General features: G+C 40.7%; 1 protein-coding gene across 1 annotated transcript in view; it reads right to left on the bottom strand.

The window, feature by feature from the left end:
• Positions 1-27,270, bottom strand: part of NYAP2 (neuronal tyrosine-phosphorylated phosphoinositide-3-kinase adaptor 2) — a 283,964-nt gene that overhangs the window by 106,621 nt on the left and 150,073 nt on the right. Inside the window, exon 3 of the mRNA XM_081575925.1 lies at positions 1,534-2,625. Within this exon, the coding sequence (XP_081432051.1) occupies positions 1,534-2,625 (1,092 nt within the window). The remainder of the gene's footprint in view (positions 1-1,533; positions 2,626-27,270) is intronic.

Below are 27,270 nucleotides of genomic sequence, written 5' to 3'. Positions count from 1 at the left end.
CGAACATTGAGAAAACTGGGATCTGTTTTGACTTTACAATAGCTTTAGGTAGTGATTTGGGTCTCACAAAAGCATTAGTCATTCAGATAGAGACAATCCCTAGTCTTTGAAATTCAGTGATAAATATCATGTTCCCCACCTATTTATCATTAACAATCTTTCTGTAATTTATATGTTGACAAATCTAGGAAAAGTACCATAGGAATAAGATGCTAATTACCAAGGACTTTAAAAGGGAAACAGCAAGCCTAGTCTAGTTTAGCAGGAAGGTGAGGATGTAGCAACATGGAGTATGCAGAGAGAACCATTTATTGTTTTTTTAAAAAAGTAATAATCCTGTTCAAATTGCTCTCTTTCCAGTAAAAGCTTTCTAATACAGATTTGCTCAAGCAGGTTTTTAGAATAAGATAATTTTAACACTTACCAATTCCATGTTTGAATGTATAATTTCCTGACAAATCAAGATGTACATAAATTTTTTATACTAATATGTTTTCTTTATTAGACTTCCAGGGGTCACTTAAGAATTGGGATCTTACACTTTATTTTAAATTTAAAACTGATTCCTCTTTTTAATATGTTATATTGTGTAGATCGTCACTTTCAGTTCTTCCAGAACACATTAGTTCCTTTTTTTGTTTTGATAGCTTCAAAAAAATGGCACAGATTTACTACTTTACAATTCTAAAAGACGGAAGTCTGAGATGCGTTTCACATGCCTGAAATCAAGCCTGTAGGCTGTGCTCCCATTCTTTCTGAAGGTCTAGGAGAGAATGGGTTCCCTGGACTCTTCATGTTCTGAAGGTTTTCTGGTTTCTTGGCTCACAGCCGGCAGTGTAGCATGTTCATCTCTCTGACTCAGACGGCCCTGCCTCTGTCTTCCACTTTTAAGGACCTATAAGAAGGCACTACTTTCTTTGGTATGGCGAAAATAAAAGCACCCATATTGAGCTTCGGAGAAGCAATGGCACCCCACTCCAGTACTCTTGCCTGGAAAATTCCATGGACGGAGGATCCTGGGAGGCTACAGCCCATTGGGTCGCTAAGAGTCGGACACGACTGAGCGACTTCACTTTTCCCTTCCATGCACTGGAGAAGGAAATGGCAACCCACTCCAGTATTCTTGCCTGGAGAATCCCAGGGACAGGGGAGCCTGGTGGGCTGCCATATATGGGGTCGCACAGAGTCGGACACAACTGAAGCGACTTAGCAGCAGCAGCAGCATATTGAGCTTTCAACTAAAAGCTGTTGCTGTGTCGCTAAGCCCTGTCCTTTGTGACCCCCTGGACTGTAGCCCGCCAGGCTCCTCTGTCCATGGGCTTTCCCAGGCATGAATACTGGAGTGGGTGGCCATTTCCTTCTCCAGGGGATCTTCCCGACCCAGGGATTGAACCTGCGTCTCCTGCATTGCAGTCGGATTCTTTACCCATGAGCCACCTGGGAAGGCCCCCCAAGCTCGCACACCACGTGCCTTATCTGTACATCAAGGGCTTCCTTGCCCTCAACTCACAAGGACGGCGTCTATGCACTTACTCTCTGCAGGTTCTTTAGAGCGGCGGCCGCTGGACGACTTCCTCAGCAGGCTGCGCCCCGAGGTAAAGAGGCTGGTTAACTCTTCCAAAGGACTCGTGGGGGTTCTGGACCGGGAGCCGCTCGGAGCCGAGCCGTAGGTATTGACCGCAGCGTTGACCATCTTGCTCCCGTCTGACACCGGTCTGGGGGCGGAGTGAGGCACTGATGGCGAGCTCCTGGAGAGGCTGCCCGAATGCACGGCGTCGTAGGGCGGGGGCCTTTTGAGGCTGAGCGGGGTCAGGGATCTGCCCATGCTGACAGGCGATGGGGAAGCGGAGTGACTTTTGGGGTAGCCGTGGGGAGACTGCGTTCGGTACAGAGTGGAGGGCGGGGGAGGGGACGAGGAGAGAACGGAGGCGGCCGGAACCGGCCCCAGGGCTCCGGCCTGGTCTTTCTCCACTTTGGCGTGGCCGGAGGCATGCGTTGGCAAGGAGGATGGAGAGGCCCCGGCCTGCTGTTTCATATAAGACACGTTTTCCAACACAGGAAGCTTGGTGACCTCCAGCGGGGTGAGCGGAGACTCATCCGAGTTGGGGGAGCACTGCACCGGGGCCGGGGGGAAGACCAGCAGCGGGGGTCTGTGAGACAGCAGGTTGGGAAAGGGCGGGGGGATGTCACAGAGCAGACCCTTTGGAGTACATGGCACTGAGGACTTGGCCAAGTCCAGGTCAGGCACCGTGGGAGTAGCACACTGCGAAGAACAACTGTGATGGTCGAGGTCAAATTTTGAGTCTTGGCCGAGATCGTCAAAAATGGGGTATTTCATTTCTTCGTAGACGGCCTCACTCTGGTCCTCGTCGTCCTTCCGGAAGTCTCTGAGAATGTTCCCCACCATCTCAATGTACACGGGCTCCTCCTCCTCGGGGTCCGCTGCGGGGCTGCTGACCTGGCAGAGCGAGGAGTCCCGCGGGAGTGAGGTCCTCCTGGGTCCGTGCTTTTTGATATACGTTTCGTCGAAAGATGTGCTGAGCTGAGTATTTGGGTTCCGTTTTGGTTTGGGAGGAGGAATCTTCTTTGAATATTCATCACTGTGGGGTCGTGGTTTGGTTGACACTAAAAGAAGAAGAAAAAGAAGAAAGAAAAAAAAACAAAACAGTAAAACAGATGAGTACAATAATAAAATTTTCAAATATGACTTGCAGGTGGTTTTACTACTCTAATGAGAAGGAAATGGCAACCCACTCCAGTATTCTTGCCTGGAGAATCCCATGGATGGAGGAGCCTGGCGGGCTACAGTCCATGGGGTCACAAAGAGTCAGACATGACTGAGCACTTTACTACTCTAAACTTTTGAGGGAAGGGGTAACCTGAATCATTTCTTGGTGGAGGCGTAGACTAAAAATCCAACAGAAATCAAATATTTCAATATTTAGAAAAACATGATGTGAAAACCGTAGTAATATTTATCTTCAAATTAGTATTAATAATCCAACACTGATAAATGCATTAAGACCAGAACTCTTCACCACTGTCTTAGAATTTCTAAATAGAAACTTTCAGATGACACAAATTGGACAAAAACAATCATATATTTGATAAAAATCAACCTCCACCAATTAAGCAACAAAGAAATTTAAGGGAAAAAAAATAGAGTTTCTATTAGAACAAATGGTTGTAATAACACCATGGGGACTGTGCCCTTTTAATGATATGGCTATTACACATGATCACTTCTTGCTTTCATTTGGGATAAAAATGTTCCAGCCTGCTAGGCTTAATCTCTGTCTTGGTTCAGATAAATAAGTTTTATACAGATGGGGCTGATACATCAGGGGAAATTGATGTGAACATCTTATGAGGCTAGACAAGTTAATCTCCAAATCTCCAGGTAGTGTTGATTATGGTGTATTCGGTTTTTGTTCAGAAGGTCTCTCATGATATCCCAAATGCTGTCTTGGAATGAATTCATTGCCCTGACACATCAGAAGCCCCTAGAGAGTTTTACAAAAGAATAATCCAAAGAATGATGTGCAAGCTTCAAGAATAACTTCTGGAAACTCACAATAGATATACATACAAGTATATTCCACAGCCTGCTGGAAGTCTTCCTTGTAATGGAGCATAAAATTCTGACTCCATCCAGGAGGGCCGAACAGGCAACGTGTCTGTGACTGTAATCAATTGTTTAGCATGCAGGGAAGGTACTGAAGTCTTGTTATTATCTCATTATCGCATTGTGCTGATACATAATTATAATGATTATCCTTTTTATCCAGTGTGGCAGAATGTAGTTCATTGTGGTAAGTGATAGCATACAATGTAAGTTGACAGTGTAGTTTATAGGTATAAAACTATGAGAAAAGAGCAGACTTCTCTATAATTTGCAGCTTGAAGGGAGAGGAAGTCTCAAGGCACAAAGCAGGAAATACCCCAAATTTCCTTAGTTTTGTTTTTCAGCTAGTATAACTTGTGACACAGAAAGTCTTCTAAAACTTACTATAGGAGAAGCAAGTGCTTAAGTTTATTTAGGTGGCTTCTCTAAACCTCAATCATACCTTCTGAGAAAGAGAACCCATCAAATACTCTAGCAGTGGCTATATTGCTCACTTTTCTAGGTCATTCCTGCTTTCAAATATTCTGCTCCATTGTTCCCATGGTGATTTTTTCACTCACTACAATCAAACAGCTTGTTGAAGGGAAGTTTCTTAATATTACGTAGACTTTAACTTACAGTAGGAAAAAAACTAGATGCCATTTCCGAGGTGGGGGGGTAATACAGCAGTAGAGCCTTTTCGTGTCAAATAAGAAAAGTCTAGGGACATAAAGGGATGAAAACTACCCAGAAAATTCTTTAGGGGGAACCCAAAGTGACTAATAGTCCCTCTCTGTATCTCCTCCTGGTAATAAATTTTTATTGGTTTTGAAATCTACCATGCATGTTCACTTTATATGATTTAAATAAATCATCAAATTATATACAAAAATCTGAGCCCAAATAAAGTAAAACCATAAATTAATGAACAAGATTGACTTTGAATTGGAAGGAACTTTGAAAGAGCCAAGACTTAAAAGTCCACCCAGACTATTCTTCTGTAGCTTGTTTCCTGACATCTTCCACCTCAGCTTGTCATCCTAGACTGCGTAACCCACTCTCTAGGAATACTTGCCACTGAGTATTGAGTTCTAGGAATTGAATCACATGGGAAGTAGCAAGACATTCTGTAAATTGAGGTTTAATCCAAAGTTAGGAATTAATGTGTGTCCATGAGATGGATAACTTCATGATTTGAGAATTATCATACTTAGAATGAGACTTTCATTTTTCTGACTCCTAAATTATAATTCACTGCTGATTTTTTTTTGACCCTCCTCTAAATTCTAATATTCCAACATAGACTTGGGTAGTTGTGTGGAGAGAATTAACAGGACAAGCAGAACACAAGCATCTACTGAGCCCAAACCTAGGTAGAAACACTGCATTGAGGGAAGACTACAGCCAAGGATTCCCAGGAACCTAGAGGTCAGGGTAGAGCTGAAAGTGACATGATATTCAGGGAAGTGGAAGCATCAGCCTCTTCCTTGGAACCAACATCCCTCTTCCCACATAGATTAGAAGGTGGCCTTTGGAACAAGCAAGACCAATGCTTGGGTTGCACTCAAAATATAAGCCAAATGACATTAATTTTGTTTGCCAAAATAAACAGAAAAAAATGAAATAAAGACCTGCCATATCTATGAAATAATGGAAGAAAGAAAAAGATTCTATTCTAGAACACAACATAGTTAGAATTAAGATAACTGTTCATTATGAGGGCTTCCCAGGTGGCTCAGTGATAAATAATCCACCTGCCAGTGCAGGAAATGTGGGTTTGATCTCTGGGTCAAAAGATCCCCTGAAGAAGGAAATGGCAACTCACTCCAGTATTCTTGCCTGGGAAATCCCATGGACAGAGGAGCCTAGAGGACTACACTTCATGGGGTCGCAAAAGAGTCAGACATGACTTAGCAACTGAAATTTTCATTATGAAGAAATTTAGATAATTTATTTGTACTGTGAGGACAACTTTAATACCAAACCAAGTACAAATATTATTTGACAAGGGGAATTACATATGTGATTCTTGTGATGAATCTGAGGTAATCAAAATTGACAGTTGCTATGAACTGAACTGTGTCCCCAACAAATTATTTTCTTGAAGTCTTAACATCCAATGTGGTGTTACTTGGAAGGAGATCCTTTGAGCGATAATTAGGTCATGACGTCATAAAGGCTGGGTCTTCCTGATGGATAAGATTAGTGACCTTATAAGAAGCATCACCAGAGAGCATTTTCATTGTCTCATTCTCTTCACCACGTGAGGACATAGTGAAAAGATTGCCATCTGCTAGGCAGGAAGAGTATTCTCAGCAGAAACTATGTTAGTACCTTGATCTTGAACTTCTGCACTCAAGAACTATGAGAAAATAAATATCTGCTGTTTGAGCCGCCTAGTCTGTGGAATTTTGTTATGTCAGCTTGAGATGACTTAGACAACAGAATATTGATTAAACCTTATGTAAAGACCCTATAAAGTTAACTCCCGAACACCCACTCTTTCATCTTCTGGTGTTGTAATAAATACTTTTAACAAGCTTTGTTACTTTAAGAATTAATATAACTCTTTCCCAGTCTTTTGGGCTTCCCTCGTAGCTCAGTTGGTAAAGATTCTGCCTGCAATCCAGGAAACCCGGGTTCAATCCCTGGGTTGGGAAGATCGCCTGGAGAAGGATATGGCTACCCACTCCAGTATTCTTGCCTGGAGAATTCTTCTGGATGTAATCTGCACCTTCCCTTGCCCAATACTTCTCAACCACTGAAGCCATGTTAAAAAGCATATTATAGCTGAAAACAGAGATGCTGATCGAAGGTACCCACTCAGGAGCATCCTTCCCCGCCCACTGCCTGTTATTCTGGTTCTTCTCTATCTGATAATCCAACCTCTGATTTATGCCAAGGCACATGTCATGCTATTTAATGAGACCCATTTTCTAGATGTTCTTTGTTTTCTGTTGTTGCTTGCTGTGGCATATAGACTCTCTACTCCACTGGGTTGGGTGTGTTCTCCTGCCCATCGTCGAAAGCAATTCTCCAGCCATCCTTGCCCCGAGAATCCTTCATTATCTGGGCAAGCTTCTTCCCTCCCCCTTTCCCTGTGTGGTGAAAAGAGCCTAAGGCAAGCAGATTCATATAATTCAAACACACTTCATTTCCTGTTCTTTTTCCTTTGTTTGATACAAATCAAGATGAGAGTTTTGAAGATTATTTAGTGAGTAAAGCAATAAGTAAATTACAGCCAATCAGGATGAACAAACAGATCATTGCTTCAATACCAGGAGACTTTTATTCCAGGCAATGTCTGGTTCCCATTACATATCCCCCTTGCAACCTCATGGTTCTCTCTGAAAAGTCAGAAGAGGGAATGATTTCATCTCTAATGAACTTTTTCTCTGCATTTGCAGCTTATCATTTGGTTTCACCTTATTCCAAGTACTGAGTAAATAATTCATTGAGCAATGAAATTTTGTTTCAGCTGTCATATATGCTTTGTTTGTTTGCTTACCCAAAGAAGGAAAAGACTGAAATTTTTAGCAACACTGTCCCATGATTCATTCTAGTTTAACATCACTCTAGAGAACTAAAAATTAACTAAAAATTCATGTTTTAAAAATTATTTCTTTAGAAGTTGTTTAAAAATAGTCTTGTCCTACATACATAGGTGCTGAAATTCTACTAATAAATGATAATAAAAATTGCATTGCAGATTTCAACATTTAACCTAATTCAACCATAATAAAAAAGTGACTTTTATTGCTCTTGAATGAATTGTAAATTATTTCTAATAAGACCAAAGATAGAAGCAATAATCCCTGTTCAGCTCCAGAGCACAAACTTTATGCTTAAATTAGTATAATGACAGTAGCATTGAATAAGCAAAAAGTGACATTTTTGAAATGAAATATCTGAGTACAAAGATTATGTTTGGCTTTCAGTCATGCCCAAATGATCTGTCTTCCACAGTTAATTTTGGAAATTCATCATGTTCCTTGTCAGACTATCCTTCTGAAATATTTTTCCCTTATTAAAAAAACAGTAATGAATAACCAGACTTTAGTGTCTATGCATGTTCTTGACCCAAGAAGTGAGAAAAGAGACAACACAGGTGAGTATCTTCCCTGATGCAAAGTCTCTTTGATCACAGATTCCCAGAATTTGAAAGGGTCTTAGAGATTATCCAACCCAAATTTCATATATTAATGATTAAGAAATATAAATTTCTTACCAACTACTTTAAAAAAAAATCTCAAAGTCAATTCAACCTTTTATACCTTTTAAAACAAAGGAAAGGGATAAGGGAAAAAACTCTAAAATTCATTATTTTGTATATGGCAAAAGTATCATTTAAAAAGGTCGTCCTCACCCATGCTATAATGGCACTATTGTGTGGTTGGTTACAGAGGTATACTTAAATAGCTCTGGTTATAGAATTGTATTTAAACAGGTCATTCAAACTGGGAAATGAGCGTCCAGTGAACAGAAGTTATGGCCAAATGGCATGATACTGAACTGGCTGATTCTAGAAGGTGAGAGACACATTTCCCACTTTCAGCAGAATTCTGCTCACAATAACTCTCTTTTCACAACTCAAAAGTTTCAGGAGTTTTAAGGATAATTTTGTTTTCACAGTCACAACCCCCATAATAGCATCCACAAAATTGTTCTTATTTTATTTTTTTAAATGAAGGTGTTTATAAAGGGATGGGGGATACAAATACTCTTGGTTTGTTTACAGTAGGACTAAGAAAGTGTGAAAATATACAAAAAGGATCAGATTTAGAATTGTAGTATCTTTGCTATAACACCATCTTAGATCTGCCGACAATGAAAACACAAGACTCAGATCAAAGTTTGGATTGAAACAGCATAAGATGTGGAATTGGCTCAACAGTATGGTCTTAAAGTTGAGTGGGACTGAGAGTCTTGGCTTAAATTAGATGTAGGGCATTTCTTGTGAACAAGGAAAGATGACTCAGAGGGAAGATTTAAGAGCTCAGAGAGAAAAATTACAGAACCAAAAGTGAGGATCAGAACTGGGCTCTAATCAATAAATTCTTCTGGAGACATCACTTTGCTGACAAAGGTCCATATAGTCAAAGCTATGGTTTTTCCAGTAGGCATGTATGGGTGTGAGAGTTGTACCATAAAGAAGGCTGAGTGCCAAAGAATTGATGCTTTCAAATTGTGGAGCTGGAGAAGACTCTTGAGAATCCCTTGGACTGCAAGGATATCAAACCACTCAATCCTAAAGGAAATCAACCCTGAATATTCATTGGAAGAACTGATACTGAAGCTGAAGCTCCAATACTTCCACCACCTGATGCAAAGAGCCGACTCACTGGAAAAGATCCTGATGCTGGGAGAGATTGAAGGCCAAAGGAGAAGGAGGACAGCAAAGGATGAGAGCATCACTGATTCTATGGACATGAATTTGAGCAAACTCTGAGAGATAAGAGGAGAGAGGAGCCTGGCATGCTGCAGTCCACGGAGTCAAAGAGTAATACACAACTTAGTGACTGAACAACAACAAGAATAGGAAGAACTGTATATATGTACACAACTGGATTCCCAAATTGCTATGACTTCTATGTTATAGCACTAGGCACTTAATTGCAGTGACTTCTATGTGCCTCCAATCCCTACTGTTCTGAACAAGACTGCACACTGTGGTTTTCCTTCTCCTGAACTGCCAGTCTGTGTCAAGTTTTGTAGGGCAGATAAACTGTACTTTTAATTCAGAGACCTCTGCATATGACGAATCGCACCCAAAGAACCATAAGGGCATGATCTAGATGATGGAATCCTGGATTTCAAGCTGATGGTACAATTCAGTGAAACTTTCGGTCAATATTTGATTATTAAAAACAACAGGACTAGAAGGCAAGTTGTGAGAGATAGACTTCTAAGAAAGCCACCCTCAATTCCTCCCCTCCTTGTATGCTTTCTACCTTTCAGTAAGGAATCTATGTCCTTTTCAAATCAAGGCAGGCCTTAACTTACCTTGACCGATATAATGTGGCAGAAGTGACAGTGTGTCTTGAATATAAGAGAACTGACAGCTTTCACCGCCTCTATCTCAAAAGCCAAGTGCCATGTAAAATCTCACAGACCAACGCGCTATGAAGAAACTCAGCCCAAATATGTGAAGAGACCACTTGGAGAAGAAAGACCACCCAGGCATGTGAGTGAAGCCTTGTTGGATCCTTCAACCCTTCTGACTGCCAGTTGAGTATGGCTAAATGAGAGACTCCAAACAATGAAACACAGAATAGAAGAACTACCCATAGAAGCCAGCTCAACTCATAGAATAAGTAATAAATTGTTAGTGTTTTCAGCTATAGCATTTTGGGTTGGTTTAACACACACCATAGATAGCTGAAAAAAAATTCCTAAAATTAATTTCCTGTTTGTGTAGCTATCTCACAGAAAATGCTATTGCTATTTTCATAGAAGTAGGGTACAGTGCACACCCTGAGGAAACAGAAAGCATCCTTGAAGAATAAGGAAATTAAAGAAGTAAGATTGCTTTCTAAGTATTACAAAGTCACCATGGGATGATTCAGAGGAGAGATATAAAAAAAGATTACATACTTTCTGGTCAAAAAGACCGGACTGAAATCAGAGTGTAGGTATCAACATATGTAAAGGAAAAACAACTAACGGGGCTCTTTTGAGCCACAGGAATTATCAAACCAGGAAAGTCACAGAGCAAAAGATGGTGGCCTCCACACCAGTGTCTGGGGAACCTGGTACTCTGTTATTTCCCTGCTGTGGGGATGGGTCCAGCACACTGATAAGAGTCTAAAGCTACTACAAGATGATTCTTGTGAGTCATTCCTTCTCTGACTTCTGTTTCATCAAGAAACTTTTTAATAAGAGTAATATCCAAAAGAGGAGAGTGAAAAAGTTGGCTTAAAGCTCAACATTCAGAAAACTAAGATCATGGCATCTGGTCCTGTCACTTCATGGCAAATAGATGGGGAAACAGTGGAAACAATGGCTGACTTTATTTTGAGGGACTTCAAAATCACTGCTGATAGTGATTGCAGCCATGAAGTTAAAAGAGGCTTACTCCTTAGAAGGAAAGTTATGACCAACCTAGACAGCATATTAAAAAGGAGAGACATTAGTTTGTCAACAAAGATCCATCTAGTCAAGGCTATGATTTTTCCAGTAGTCGTGTATGGATGTGAGAGTTGGACTATAAAGAAGGCTGAGTGCCGAAGAATTGATGCTTTTGAACTGTGGTGCTGGAGAAGACTCTTGAGAGTCCCTTGGACTGCAAGGAGATCCAACCAGTCCATCCTAAAGGAGATCAGTCCTGGGTGTTCATTGGAAGGACTAATGGTGAAGCTGAAACTCCAATACTTTGGCCACCTGATGCGAAGAGCTGATTCATTTGAAAAGACCCTGATGCTGGGAAAGATTGGGGGCAGGAGGAGAAGGGGACGACAGAGGATGAGATGGTTGGATGGCATCACTGACTCAATGAACATGGGTTTGGGTGGACTCCGGAAATTGGTGATGGACAGGGAGGCCTGGTGTGCTGTGGTTCATGGGGTTGCAAAGAGTCAGACATGACTGAGCGACTGAACTGAACTGAACTGAATATCCAAAATATTATGCCAATATTTCATGTTAGAAACCAGCAAAGTGGGGACTTCCTTGGTGGTGGCAGTGGATAGGAATCCACATGCCAATGCAGGAGACATGGGTTCCACCCCTGGTCCAGGGAGATTCCAAATGCCTGGAAGCAACTAAGACTTTGTGCCACAACTACTGAAGCCGGGTGCCTAACTTAGCGCATGCCCCACAACAAAGAGGCCACTGCCATGAGAAGCTCACACACCGCAGCAAAATGTAGTCCCCACTCGCCACACCTAGAGCAAGCCTGAGCACAGCAACAAAGACCTAGTGCAACCAAAATAAATGAATGGAAAAAAAAAGAAAACAGCAAGGTGGAATACTGTTTTCCTACACTGCTATGGTCTGAATATTTGTGTCCCCCCACTCCCCACCCAACAAATTCACAAGAAAGAACCTTAACATTTAATGTTATGGTGTTAGAAGGTGGGCCTTTGGGAGGTAATTAGTTTATGAGTGTGGCGCCCTCGCGAACGGGATTAAAGATCATAGGAAAGAGACCCCACAGAGCTCGCTGGCCTCTTTTGCTATGTGAAGGTGCCGAGTAGGTCAGCAGTCTGCAGCCTGGAACCTGATCATGTGCTTACAGCCTCTAGAACTGTGAAAAGTAGTTTCTGTTGTTCATAGGTCTGTGATATTTTGTTATAGTAGCCTAAAGAGAGACATGTACCAACACTTTTGAGCTTGGCTACTATGAAAAAGCAGAGACATTACTTTGTCAACAAAGGTCCGTCTAGTCAAGGCTATGGTTTTTCCAGTAGTCGTGTATGGAAGTGAGAGTTGGACTATAAAGAAAGCTGAGCGCAGAATTGAACTGTGGTGCTGGAAAAGACTCTTGAGAATCCCTCAGACTGCAAGGAGATCCAACCAGTCCATCCTAAAAGAGATCAGTCCTGGGTGTTCACTGGAAGGACTGATGTTGAAGCTGAAACTCCAATACTTTGGCCACCTGATGCAGAGTTGACTCATTGGAAAAGACCTTGATGCTGGGAAAAATTGAGGTCAGGAGGAGAAGGGGACGACAGAAGATGAGATGGTTGGATGGCATCACCGACTCAATGGACATAAGTTTGGGTAAACTTGGGAGTTGGTGATGGACAGGGAGACCTGGCGTGCTGCAGTTCATGGGGTCGCAAAGAGTCGGACAAGACTGAGTGACTGAACTGAACTGAACTTTGACATCTTGTTTATTAGACCTTTAATGATGGATTTTCTGAGTTTATAGATTAAAAGGCATTACTTTACCAGGGAGAGCTTCCTAAATGGCACCAGTGGTAAAGAACTCATCTACCAATGCAGGAGATGTGAGAGACTCGGATTCGATCCCTTGGTTAGGAAGGTCCCCTGGAGGAGGGCATGGCAACCCACTCCAGTATTCTTGCCTGGAGAATCCCATGGACAGAGGAGCCTGGTGGGCTATAGTCCTTAGGGTCATAAAGAGTTGGACACGACTGAAGAGACTTGGCACACATGTACACACTTGAACAGGGAAAATTCATCACAGTAACATCATTGTGTGGGAATTTGTTCAGAGAGCCAGCCAGCATTCTTAAGGAGACACAACCTTCTATTTATAATAAAAGTGAGAGTAAAAGTCACTCGGTTATGTCCAATGGTGCAATCTATGGAATGTAGCCCACCAGGCTCCTCTGTCCATGGAATTCTCCAGGCAAGAATACTGGAGTGGGTTGCTATTTCCTCTATTTATAATATTTATCACAAATATCCAGTTTGATATTTCCATTCCCTATTGTAATAGTCCTAAATAAAATCTTCTTTTACCATTTACTGTCCAGTTCTTTTTTTTATTTGATATCCTTGAACTATACACGGCTGGCTCCTTCCTGTGCATGCATGCTAAGTGGCTTCAGTCATGTCCAACTCTTTGCAATCCTATGGACTGTGGCCCTCCAGGCTCCTCTGTGCATGGGATTCTCTAGGCAAGAATACTGGAGTGGGTTTGCCATGCCCTCCTCCAGGAGATCTTCCTGACCCAGGGATCAAACCCACATTTCATGCCTCCTGCATTAACAGGCAAATTCTTTATCATTAGCACCATCAGGAAGCCCAGCTTCTTCCTAACACTCAGCAAAAAAAGTCACTTCTTCAGAGAAGTCTTTGATAACCATCCAATCAGTACTTATCACACTGGATATTTCTCTTGTTTGCTTCTCAGTTGTTTTATTATATAAACATAATGATTTAAAATTTTCAGTTCTCTTTCTCATATATTCCTTCAGGTATTTATCATTCTTTCCTCAATTTTTAATCATTTTTTTTTTAATAAAAGTTGACCTCCTTAGAGATTTTAGGCATACTTAACCTTAAAGACTAGTTTTATTTTTTTAAAAAGAACCTGAACAAAACCCTGTGCCTATATTACTACAGGTTCCCCAAACCAAAATCTCTCTTGGTTTTATCTATGCATACATATCACTTCCACCCAGTGTTCAACCAAATGATACTTAGGAAGTCTAAGTCATAGAAAGTAACACATATATTTAAAACTTAATATAGCTGAGTTATTAAACCACTTGTTATAGTTCTTTATCCTTTTGCCCAAATATTCTAGCAATCTTTACAAGTTCACAGTAGCTATCAGTTGCAACATCACTACTTGTGGAGTGAGGAAGTAAGCAAATAAGTTAATTTCCTGAGTTTTGAGCAAAAAAAAAAAAAAGTGACAACAAAAAATGAGCCATGGAAAATGCATGATGCTGAAGATCCAACAGAAGCTCTGTTAATTTAGATTCAACCCAGGAGGATACTATGTTAAAGAAAAGTAAGATGGGAGAAAAATCCGATTAACAGTAAAACATTTTCCCCTGTCCCTTGGGCAGCCAACTTTGTAGAAGCTAATTCCCTGCAGTTACATAGATACAGTCTACTAGGATTATCCTTTGTAAATCTGTCCTGGTTGAGATATAAAGATAGAAATGTTTGTGATCTTTTAAAGTATCTGAGATCACAGAGGAAGCAGGATGAAATTACAGAACCATAAAACATTTCATTCAGTTTCACTGAAGTTGTTCTGTTGATGTGTGCTAACATTTGTAATGAAAGTATAGGAATAATAGAAGGAGAAGGAGGAAGGGGAGGAAGAGGAGGAGGAGGCTACCATGTATCAAATGTTATTTTTTTGGTAACAGGCAATATGCTTTTGGGAGACAAGTTTATTTAATCCCCACAACATTGCTAGGAGGTAATGCTATTATAAAACCCATTTTATGGGCACTGAAATTACATTATAGAGAAAATAAATTACTTGACCAAGTGGTAGAAACTTGCTTTGAACCCAATGATCTGACTCTAGGTGCCATACTGTCAAAGAATAATTTGCCTTTATATATGACTATGCATTTTTTTTTTACAAATATATAGTTAAGGAGTTTTAAGCAATTTTTAAAAAATGTTAACAATACTCTTTCATGAGTCAGATTAGCCTAAACTACAAATCTAATTTAGTAGTTGTGTAACCTTGGGAAACTCAACTCTAATCTCTTTAAGCCTCACTGAACTCAACTGTTAAGTGACTATAATGATGTTTGTTTGCAGGATGTTGTGAGAGTTTAAAAAGACACTATACTGAAGTGTTTAGCATACTGCCCGAGCCACAGGAAGGGCTTAAAAAGTAAAGCCAATATCATTATCCATTATTTTCAGTATTCATAAAAAATGTCTCTATGTTGGAAGATACGTAATGAGAGTGTATGCTCTCACGCATACTTCACATTTATTTAGCACTGAGCTATAAAAATTAATGGCACCAATGCCAGCAAGCCTACCAGTTCTGGGAAATTGTAAAATGAGTGATTGCCTAAATAAATATAGATTTTATGTTCATTGAACTATGAGATCAATATTTCAGTTTCCTTCAGTATTAGAGTTATATCTTATGTATAGCCACATAATAGAAGTGAATTTATTTGAGAAGATATAATCCTTCCTTTAGAGATATATAGTCTTTGGAATTTTCTGGATATTATCATTTCAGTGTTGGCATTCTTAGTTTCTTTCAAGCTTAATAGCTTAATTTTTTAAAGAAATATGATTTTTCTTGAGTGGGTTTTAATTTAAAAATGCAATTAAAAATCAAAACAGAAGAGAAAATGTGGATGGAAGTCACAGCATATATGTGGCAATGCAGAAAATTCAACAGATTAACACTTTTTACTCAAACTCTCCTTTTTCCAAACCACAGAGATACTCTCTAGGTTCTGCAAAATGACATTGGGAGCAGCTTTCTGTGCTTCAAATTTAAGAATAGTATGGACTAGATTCTAAAAAGAAAAAGAATATTTCCAAAAGATGAAGTGGCTCATCTCAAGAACATCTTATTGCTTTATGCTCTATGCATGAAATGAGCATGTATATTGTTTAATATTTATGTAATTCAGTAATGCAGGAGACCTGGGTTTGATCTCTGGGTTGGGAAGATCCCCTGGAGAAGGGAACGGCTACCCACTCCAGTATTCTGGCCTGGAGAATTCCATGGACTGTATAGTCCATGGGGTCACAAAGGGTCGGACACAACTGAGCGACTTTCACTTATCCCTGTGTAGTCTTCTCTCCACTTTTGCAGATGAGGATTGGAAAAGTGAAATGATTTCTTTTTGTTTGTGCACAACATTTATTTGATCCTGATGATTTCTAATTCCTCTTTAGCAAGCCCTTTGAATAAGTTCCATAATAAGTTCCAATTTCTTTCTAGACTTTCAAATGAGGAAAATGGTTCCATTGGGGACTCAGTGGCATGACCTAGGCCATATGTTCATTGACCAGGAGGAACAGAAACTGGTCTTTTTTGGTTCTGAATTCTTAAGGATCACTGAAAACACGGCACAAACTGAAGCAGCATTGGTCAATGGGAGAATGTAAGCCTTGACTTTTGGACCTGAGGCCTCAGGTCAGTTTTGCCTCTTATTTCTCCTTTGATTTGGCAGTTCTGTTTAACCCACAGTAACTTCAGAGCTGGGTCTCTATAAGCAGGCCAACAGTGGGCCATGGGAAGCAACATCGCAGAGGACACCACAGTCTTTCTCACCTTGAATGAATTCATGGGCTACATGTGAATCTAGCCTTGTATTGTTCAACCAGTATGACAAATGCAGATTCAGTTTTAGATTTAGATTTGCTTTTTTTCTTTACAATAAAGTCAAGTTGACATGAATTCTGAAGCTACAATGTGAGGAAAAAAAAAAAAAAAAGAAACATGATGGTTTGCCTGGTCTGTATTATTCTTAGATTACTGTCCTCAGATTTTTCCATGAGAGTCTTCCCTATATTCAAGTCACACCTTAGACATCTAACTTAAACATCAGCTTGGAATTTTAACCTACAAATTAAACTTCAACTCATAGTTGTTTTGCACAATAATAATGGGAATCTAAAGAAATGGTCTTAGTCTCAAAGTGTACTTTCAAACTCAAATTTGAATTTCTATGTGTGTATGTATTTCTGTGTGTACATGTGTATATATAAGTGTATGTAACATATGTATCGTATATACATTTATGAGTCTATCTATTCCTTGTACACCTAGAAATGCTCTGCTTGGTGATAATGAAAATGTTTGATCAGATCCTTTACATATACAGTTGTAACTAGTATAATCAATTAGCTCTGACTATGCCATGAACCCATTCCCCAACCCCTGCTCAAAATCTGGCAATGACTCCTCATAATCATTATAATAAATAAGATGTTCCACCCTGTGGCTCAAATCTCTTGCTCCAACCACAGCTTGCAGTGCCCATTCCTTTGAGAACTTGCTTCAGCCAGAGGCTTCTCTTTCAGTGATTCAGATCAGGAAAATGAGTCTCCATCAAGGACTTCCTATAGTCAGAATGCCCTTCCCAGCACCCTCCCCCACCTCGCCACCCCTTACTTCAAGTCTTAGTTTAATTTTCACGCAGGGACCTCTTTCCAGGAAATTCAATCTAAAAATAACCTTCTCTAGAACTCTCCTCTTTTTTGTGTCCTCATTTCTAGGTGCCTGCCTATTTGTATTACCTAATTGATTGTTTCATATCTTCCTTCTCCCCTAGGTAGGAAAATTATGTTTGTCTTCCTCACCTCTGAAGCCCCAGATCCAAGCACAAAGCACAGTGCCAGTTTTAGAACAAAATTAAATTTTTTGCCAAGTTACAAAGAAAAAGATGTAAAATTTCATAGTGCTGATAGAGATACAGACGTAGAGAATGGACTTGTGAACACAGCGTGCGGAGGAGAGGGTGGGACAAACTGAGAGAGTAGAACTGACATATATACACTACCATGTGTAAAACAGGAAGCTGCTGTATAACACAGGGAGCTCAGCTTGGCGCTCTCTAATGACCCAGAGGGGTGAGAAGGGAATGGGTGGGAGGCTCAAGAAGGATGGGGTGTGTTTATACTTATGGCTAATTCACGATGTTGCACAGCAGAAACCAATACAACATTGTAAAGCAATTATCCTCCAATTAAAAATAAATTAAAAAAATAATCTAAGCTTTACCTTCACCGTCTCCCAACGCCTAAGAAAAAGATGCTACTCTCCCCACCCCAGGCTAGTATGTCCTTTTTACTTTACTTTTTCTTCTATGTCCTTGTAACTTTATACATAGAAATCTTTAATTAAAGAACAAAAAACTATTTTATATTTATTTAACTTCAAAAATACTTTGCAATGCAGTAGATAAATGGGTAGACCTTGTTTCATCATCAGATATCCGTGATCCATGTAGAAAGAACTAATCATAGTATGCTGCCTGTGTGTGCTCAGTCATGTCCAACTCTTTGTGACTCCATAGACTGTAGCCCGCCAGGCTCCTCTATCTATGAGATTCTCCAGCCAAGAATACTGGAGTGGGTTGCCATTTCTTATTCCAGGGGATCTTATCGACCCGCTGATCTAACCCACATATCTTGTGTCTCCTGCATTGGCAGGTGGATTATTTACCCACTGAGCCACCTGGGAAGCCAATCATAGTATGAGAATCAGCAAGAACTGTTACAATTAAAACAGGAGAAGCGATGTGGTGCACGTTTATCCAAACTGAGATGGTGGTTTAGGTAGAGATAAGACAGTTACACAGGAGCCCGGTGCTGGGGATGTGCAAGTGTGGAGATCAAATGAGGGGAAGTCAATCTTAACAGGAACAAGATTTGGGGCCATGTCCTGGGTCACTCAGCAGGTACAAGCTATACAGAACACGCACACAGAGTAGTTGAAAACAGTGCCACCTCTTCCATTTCCTGGACTCTGAACGTTCTCAAGTAAATTTGCTCCTATGATGCTTTTCAAATAGCACAAAGACCCAAACAGGGAAGACAAACTGTTCCCAGCCAATAGGAATGTCAGTGTTACCTTGGAGATGAGGATCCTTTGCAATGAAACCCATGTCCCCAAAACCTCTGACAATCACCCTAAAGCACACAGCACTTAGACCCAAGCATAAGAGCTTTCCAGTGGAGTATGCTGGCATGCTACTTGAAACAATAACCGAAATTCCAGAGTCATGGGGATAATTGAGATATTGGACACATATGGCAAATGCCCTTAGAATGAGCAGGAAGCCACATGCCCTAGATTTCTCAGATTGTTCTCTGTATTTCTGTGAACAGATTCAAAGAAGAATCATTTTCCTCCTTTATGTATCATTTGTCACCCACCTACACAAAGCCATAGCAGAAACTGTTCTTCCCCCCAGTGAATGTAACATTTAAAGGGGAAACAAAAACACATATAATTTCTAAGTATTTACCAGCAAGTGAGACTCACAACTGACAAAAGAAGTAGCAAAAGCACCCGTAATCCAAATTGCTGTGCCCACTCTTTCCTGCCCCACCCCATCTTCCAGGTCTTGCAGATTTCTAGTGAGCTTTTCATAATATTCTATTTTCATTAAGGTCCAGTTAGGCCCAGAACATTTCAAAAGCAGGAAGCCAGACATTAATGATTCCTTTTGCAGTATTATGTTCACTGCCATGAATGTGGTGAAAGCCTGTTCCAGACAAAGAGCTGAATGAAAAGAAACAGATGAGAAATGGGTCCCCTTTATTCCAGGACCCAGTCCTTTTGGGGTGAGCAGACGACTTAACATTTAATTTCTAAATATGTTTCCAAGGTGGCTCAGTGGTAAAGAATCTGCCTTCCGATGCAGGAAACACAAGAGACTCTGGTTCAATAGATCCTTGTGTCTGGAAGATCCCCTGGAGTAGGAAATGGCAACTCACTCCAGTATTCTTGCTTGGAGAATTCCATGGACAGAGGAGCTTGGTGTACGACAGTCCATGGGGTCACAGAGTCAGACATGACTGAGCACACAGCACAGTAACTTAATGTGTACAACAGTAAAATGATGTGTGAAGGCTACTAAATGAAAAATATTGTTTTATTAAAAATAAACTGATTTTTATATTACAGCTGTATGGGTGAATTATTCCCTGGCGGTTATTCCCAGTGGCTCAGCAGTAAAGAATCCACCTGCCAATGCAGGAGATGCAGGTTTGATACCTGGGTCAGGAAGAGCCCTTGGAGAAGGAAATGGCAACTCACTGCAGTATTCTTGTCTGGAAAATTCCATGGGCAGAGGACCCTGGTGGTTTATAGTCCATAGGGTTACAACACAGTCGGACATGACTTAGATAAACAACTACAAGGTGAACTCTTACTGACCTCCAGCTAATGCCATCTCCCTCATCCATGATAGCTCTATCATAATAAACCACAATTGCTTCTATGACTGCAGAGAAAAAGATGTAAATATTCATTGTTCTCATTCATTCTAAACACGTTTTATTAATTTCAATTCAAAGATATTTGGCAATGAAGTAGATAAGCGGGTGACCTTGTCTCTCATCAGACATCTTATCTGTGATCCATGTTGCTGCTGCTGCTGCTAAGTCGCTTCAGTCGTGTCCGACTCTGTGCGACCCCATAGACAGCAGCCCACCAGGCTCCACCATCCCTGGGATTCTCCAGGCAAGAACACTGGAGTGGGTTACCATTTCCTTCTCCAATGCATGAAAGTGAAAAGTGAAAGTGAAGTCGCTCAGTCGTGTCCGACTCAGTCGTGTCCGATTCTTCACGACCCCATGGACTACAGCCTGCCAAGCTCCTCCGTCCATGGGATTTTCCAGGCAAGAGTACTGGAGTGGGGTGCCATTGCCTTTTCCTGTGATCCGTGTAGAAGGAGCTAATAGTATGAAGAGCAGCAAAAACAGTCACAATTAGAACAGGACAAGACATGTAGTCCAAGTTTACCCAAGCTAAGATGGTAGTTTAGGAGGAAGTAAGACAAAGCTCCGCATAGTCAAGGCTATGATCTTCCCAGCGGTCACACATGGTTGTGAGAGATGGACCATAAAGAATGTCAAAGAATAGATGCCTTCGAACTGTGGTGCTGGATAAGACTCCTGAAAGTCCCTTGGACAGCAAGAAGATCAAACCCGTCAATCTTAAAGGAGATCAACCCTGACTATTCAGTGGAAGGACTGATGCTGAAGCTCCAGTATTTTGGTCATCTGATGCGCACAGATGACTCATTGATGCTGGGAAAGATTGAGGGCAGAAGGAGAAGAGGATGTCAGAGGATGAGATAGCTGGATGGCATCAGCGATGCAATGAACATGAACTGGGGCAAACTCTGGGAGATGGTGAGGGACAGGGAGGCCTGGTGTGCTGCAGTCCATGGGATCACAAAGAGTTGGACACCACTGAGCAACTTCACTTTACATAGCTATAATATATAATGAAGGACACTAAAAATATAGAAACTGATATGGAAAGATAACCATGTTTACAAAATTATATTTTTATAAGTATTATATATTTATTTGCATGACTTAAGGTAGTATGGCTGTACCTGTATATGTATGGAAAAACATATGTACATGTATATGTTTTTCCATATGAATATATTTACATCAAATCAAGTTTCACTTTTAAAATAATTGTAATATAAAAATGGTGAGGATATTTTTTTAAGTGTACACTTTCAGTTTATATCAAGCATTTACAATAGGGCAACATCTTCCTCAAGGAGACAAACATTGGTTTGGGGGCCAGGAGGAAAATATCTTACTCTTTTCACATATAAAGCATGAATAGACATATCACACATCATCAGATATACAGTGTATCAGTGGTATTAAAATATCATGGGAGGGTGGACAGTGAGGAAGAATATATCTAGAAGACTCCTTGTGATCAAGTGTGATAAGTCACTTCAGTTGTGTCTGACTCTGTGCGACTCCATGGACTATAGTCCACCAGGCTCCTCTGTTCATGGGATTCTCCAGACAAGAATATTGGAGTGGGTTCCCATGCCTTCTTCCAGGGATTCTTCCAGATCCAGGGACTGAACTGCATCCCAAGTATCCTGCATTGGCAGGCAGGTTCTTTACCACTATCTCTATACTCCTTATAGAGATAGTAATGAGAAAATGCTTGAGGACTTTCACTTCATTCCAACCCCCAATTTTTAATTGTATGTTTATGTATCTTTTCAGAAATATTTAAATTTCTTCCATTATTTTGCACACAATTACCCCTCATCACTTCCAGTAAGCATGAGTTTAAATCCAGTCACAGTCACTGAGGAGAGGGCCCTGCATCAATTCATGAGGAGTTTCTGAAAAGGAGTAAAGGAATGAGGTTACTAGATCACTAATGGCAAAGAGCTTCGACTTAGGAGAGAGTTAACTCCAATCCAGTCAGCCACTTTAGCCGTCTCGAAAGCAATCCTTAGAAATGCTTCTGCTTTTTCTAATTGAGGTCAGACAATGGGAAGCTTTCACTAATCCCTAGACATAGTGCCTTTTTTTTTTTGGCATTTGTACAATGCCTTCATTTAAGACCTTCCTTAAAAGCATCGTCTCAGTGATAAATGAGCGATGGGGTTGGCAAGCCTTTTCTCTACTGACACTCATATTTCAGAAAGTCAGGATTATGATTAGAGAAGCACAATATCAAAGACAAGGCCCAGATCAGTCCCCAGAGCAAGAGCTGCTGAAATTAGAATTATCACCAGAGTTTCCTCCCAGGAACAATTTGGAATCCATCAAAAGGAAAGAAGAGGATGATGCTAAAACACAAACAATGAGGGAGAAGCAAGACTGCCTCAACCTCGCAATGTAATAGAAAGAATTTCTCCAGGCTGTCATAGAACAGTCTCACAGTGTGATTCAAATTCCAGTTATAGAAGCCAAACAGGCAGGAGTTTTCCCGTAACATGTCACAAAGAGTTCTTGGTCAGAAGCTGAGTGGTGTCACAGTGCTAAAAAACACTTTCATTAACCTTATGCATTCCCAGGAATCAGTAAAGAATGGCTCTCTCTGGGAAGGCTGCCCACATTCATGGACATCACTTATTAATTTCAAGCAAAGCTGGGTAGAGAGAATTGCAGCAGACTCCAAGATGCTCAAATCCTAAAATCTGGAAATTAGACTTCATGATCTTGAGAAACCTGTATGCAGGTCAGGAAGCAACAGTTAGAACTGGACATGGAACAACAGACTGGTTCCAAATAGGAAAAGGAGCATGTCAAGGCTGTGTATTGTCACCCTGCTTATTTAACTTCTATGCAGAGTACATCATGAGAAATGCTGGGCTGGATGAAGCACAAGCTGGAATCAAGATTGCTGGGAGAAATATCATTCACCTCAGATATGCAGATGACACCACCTTTATGGCAGAAAGTGAAGAAGAACTAAGGAGCCTCTTGATGAAAGTGAAAGAGGAGAGTGAAAATGTTGGCTTAAAGCTCAACATTCAGAAAACTTAAGACCATGGCATCCGGTCCCATCACTTCATGGCAAATAGATGGGGAAACAGTGGCTGACTTTATTTTGGGGGGCTCCAAAACCACTGCAGATGGTGATTGCAGCCATGAAATTAAAAGATGCTTACTCCTTCGAAGGAATGTTATGACCAACCTAGACAGCATATTAAAAAGCAGAGACATTACTTTGTCAACAAAGGTCCATCTAGTCAAGGCTGTGGTTTTTCCAGTAGTCATGTATGGTTGTGAGAGTTGGACTATAAAGAAGGCTGAGTGCTGAAGAATTGATGCTTTTGAACTGTGGTGTTGGAGAAGACTCTTGAGAGTCCCTTGGACTGCAAGGAGATCCAACCAGTCCCTCCTAAAGGAGATCAGTCCTGGGTGTTCATTGGAAGGACTGATGTTGAAGTTGAAACTCCAATACTTTGGCCACCTGATGGGAAGAGCTGACTCATTTGAGAAGACCCCAATGCTGGGAAAGATTGAGGGCAGGAGGAGAAGGGGACGACAGAGGATGAGATGGTTGGATGGCATCACCGACACAATGGACATGGGTTTGGGTGGACTCAGGGGGTTGGTGATGGACAGGGAGGCCTGGCGTGCTGTGATCCATGGGGTCACAAAGAGTCGGACACAACTGAGCAACTGAACTGAACTGAACTGATCCTATACAACAAAGAGAACTCTGCAGATATGGTTAAGCTAAAGGATTCTGGAATGAAGAGATTAGCCTGCGAGTGCACTGAATCTCACAAACCTTTAAAACAGAGGATCTGTTACTTGATTGTGGTCAGTGGAAGTGATGTGATGATGGAAGTTGGTCAGAGAGACGTGTTATGAGGACTCGATCAGCTATTGCTTGCTTTGGAGATGGAGGAAGAGGGTCATAAACCAAAAACTTAATGTGTCCTCTAGAAGCTGGAAATGGCTTCCCTTGTGGCTCAGACAGCAAAGAGTTTGCCTGCAGTGTGAGAGACCCGGGTTTGATCTCTGGGTCAGGAAGATCCCCTGGAGAAGGAAATGACAGCCCACTCCAGTATTCTTGCCTGGAGAATTCCATGCAGAGGAACCTAGCAGGCTACAGTCCACCAGGTTGCAAAGAATTGGACATGACTAACCAACTAACACACAGAAGCTGGAAAAGTCAAGGAAACAGAGAATTCCTTACAGCCTCCAGAAAGGAATGTGGCCCTGCTAACATTTTGATTTTAGCCCAGTGAGGCTCATGTCAGACAGAATTATCAGATAATGAATTTATGTTGTTTCAGCCGCTAGGTCTGTGGTATGTTATTATAGTAGCAGTAGGAAACTAATATGAAGCAAACAGTGGAAATCTCAAATCCCCATTTTATTATCTACATCACCACTTAGTTCTTAATCAGGATCCAAAATACCTCAGTGTTGATGGGGACAAGTTTGTCCTCCCTCCACTGTCAGATCACTTCCTTGGAAAACTGGGATTAAGCCAGTCAACACCAAACCAAAAACAATACAAACTGAGGACAAGAAAACTAGGGTAAGAGAGTAATATGAACGAAGACCTTTGTTAATTTTTCTCTGGATCTTTTAAAGTCGAATCACAATACGGTAGGCAATATTATTCTACCATATTTGTTCAACTGTGGCTTTGTTAAAAAAAAAAATAAGACCCTTAAAACAAGGTAATTTAACCTAATTCTAAAATAACTGAGCAAATTATAGACCCTGGCAAACAGCTTAGCCTATTTTACTTGGCCCTTTTTGTATTCACCCAACAAGTTAAATATGAGAAATGGATGACAGGGTGGGGATAAAGGAGATACTTTACAAATACTTTTGGTATGCTGACTCTGATTAGAATTATATATTTGACTATAGCTGCATGGGCTATTTCATTTTCAGCTCAAATATTGAGAAGGTCATTCTTGACCACCTATTTAATGTTGCTCATTCCCCCTATAAAGTCATATTTTCCCATTTCCATAGATTCAGAGCTTCATCTTCATAGATTCATTTTCATAGCTTTAAAACTATATTTGTGTGTTGGTTCTACGTTCCCCACTGAAATATAAACTCCGCAAAATTGAAGTTTTTCTTTATCTTATTCATATTACATCTGCATTTTGTAAAAGAATGCTTGATATATATTAGGCAGCATTAAATACTGTTAAAAGGATGGATGGATACATGGAGCAGAGAGGAAAGAAGTCAGACAGTGCCCAGAAGGTAAAGAAATTTTCAAAGAAATAATGAGATCTCTTAAGTCTTCTATGGATGGCTATTAAAAGAGATGGAGAGAAGCAAGAATTCCAGGTGACAGATGTCATGCAAATAATAATACTAGCCAAAACCAGAAGAGAATGACTTTGGGGTATGATGAGCTCAGGAACTAGCCTGAGAAGACTGGAACATAAAGGCAGTGTTGGACAGAAGAAAAGCTAGGATTATTGTATATATAAGAATCATGAGAAAATGGGAAGTTATCTCTGGGAACTGTTAATTCAAAAGAGCCTCTACTAACCTGTGATCTCTGAATATTAAGAATCCCTCACTTCAGTGCATCCTCTATTCTTAGGTGAAACCATTTGAGATGCCGTACTAACCTTGAGTTCTATGTTTGAATCTGTTCAACATAAGCCTGTGGAGGATGTGATTTGTCATCACATATTTACTTCCCTATCACACCCTACATGCCACAGGTGCAACAGTCTTCCTTATTTGTTGAGCTTAGCTATGTGAGTTGCACTGGCCAATGAAACTAGTGCAGACCTAGTCTATTCTATCGAGATTCCCAGGTGGCACAGTGGTAAATACTCTGTCTGCCAATGCAGGAGATGTGGGTTCGATCCTTGGGTGGGGAAGATCCTCTGGAGTAGGAAACAGAAATGCGCTCCAGTATTCCTGCCTGGGAAATTGCACAGACAGAGGAGCCTGGAGGGCTATAGTCCATGGGATCACAAACAGTCAGACAAGACTGAGTGACTGAGCATGCACACAATTCATTCTCTAGCTCAGAAGAGGGTTTGGATATGGGTGGTTTGAGTTGGACTCTTTCAATCATGCTTATGAGAAAATCTGACCCCAATACCAATGCTAAGAGTTTAGCTTATGTCCTGGCATCAAAGATATCTGGTGCATGCTTGAACCTGACCTGTCACCTGAAGTTGGACAGCCAGGGACAATGTTGTCAACCATCATATTCTTCAAGTTACCATGCAATATTATGATAGTAAACCTGTTAATGGGAAGTAAAGCTGAAGAAGAGCTTGGTCAGGAAATGCAACAGAGATAATAAATAGGTCATCAAAATTCATTCTCACCTTCCATAGTGTAGGGGCTTCCAAGGTGGCAATAGTAGTAAAGAATTTGCCTGCCAATGCAGGATACTCAAGAGCCACAGGTTCAATCCCTGGATTGGGAAGATTCATTGGAGAAGGAAATGGCAATTCACACCAGTAATCTTGTCTGGAGAATTCCATGGACAGAGAAACCTGGAGGGCTGCAGTCCACGGAGTCACAAGGTGTTGGACACGACTGAGCATGCACATGCACACACACACGTGCACGCGCACACACGCACACACACACACCATAGTGTAGAGCCTAGAAGGAGCTGTCTAGAGGCTGCATATCCTATTGCACCCCGGTGGAATCATGTGGCAATTCTGATTAAAGAAATGAAATCAACAGAAGTGAGGTGTGTCTCCTCAAATCCAAGATGATTACAAATCCGTCTATTTCCCCTCGACCCAGCTGGACATTGATGACTGAGGTGTCCCACAAACAGGAGAGTCACACATTGAAAAAGTTTGTGTGTCTGAATTACCATATATGAGGAAACCACACTAGACCATAAGCACCCACATTTGGACTATGACATAATCAAGAACAAAATTTCTGTTTTGTTTAGCCTCTAAAATTTAGCTTATAGCCACTGACATTGGCCTCTGTAATATGTTTGGCATGCACCAAAATTATTGCGCTGCATAATTGTGAAAGCATATACACAGGATTATTATTTCAGAATGAGAAAAAGTTTTTTGTTTGCTTAGGAGAATGTTCCTCAAAAGAGAATATTCATTTTATAAAAGCCAGATTTCCAGTATTATCACATTTTAAATTCATTTATTTACATATGAAGAAATTTAACAAATCTTTAGATGTTCTAGCTGGTAAGAATCCATCAGTGAAAAGATTCTTGCCCTCGGGGAGTTTTTATACTAATAGCACTCAGACAATATATAGCCATAAATAAATTATATGGTATATTAGAA

Source organism: Giraffa tippelskirchi, chromosome 3 (assembly GCF_054371585.1).
Source record: "Giraffa tippelskirchi isolate mGirTip1 chromosome 3, T2T-mGirTip1v1.2.pri, whole genome shotgun sequence".
Classification (NCBI taxonomy): domain Eukaryota; kingdom Metazoa; phylum Chordata; class Mammalia; order Artiodactyla; family Giraffidae; genus Giraffa; species Giraffa tippelskirchi.
This window is presented reverse-complemented; position numbering and strand designations above follow the sequence as displayed.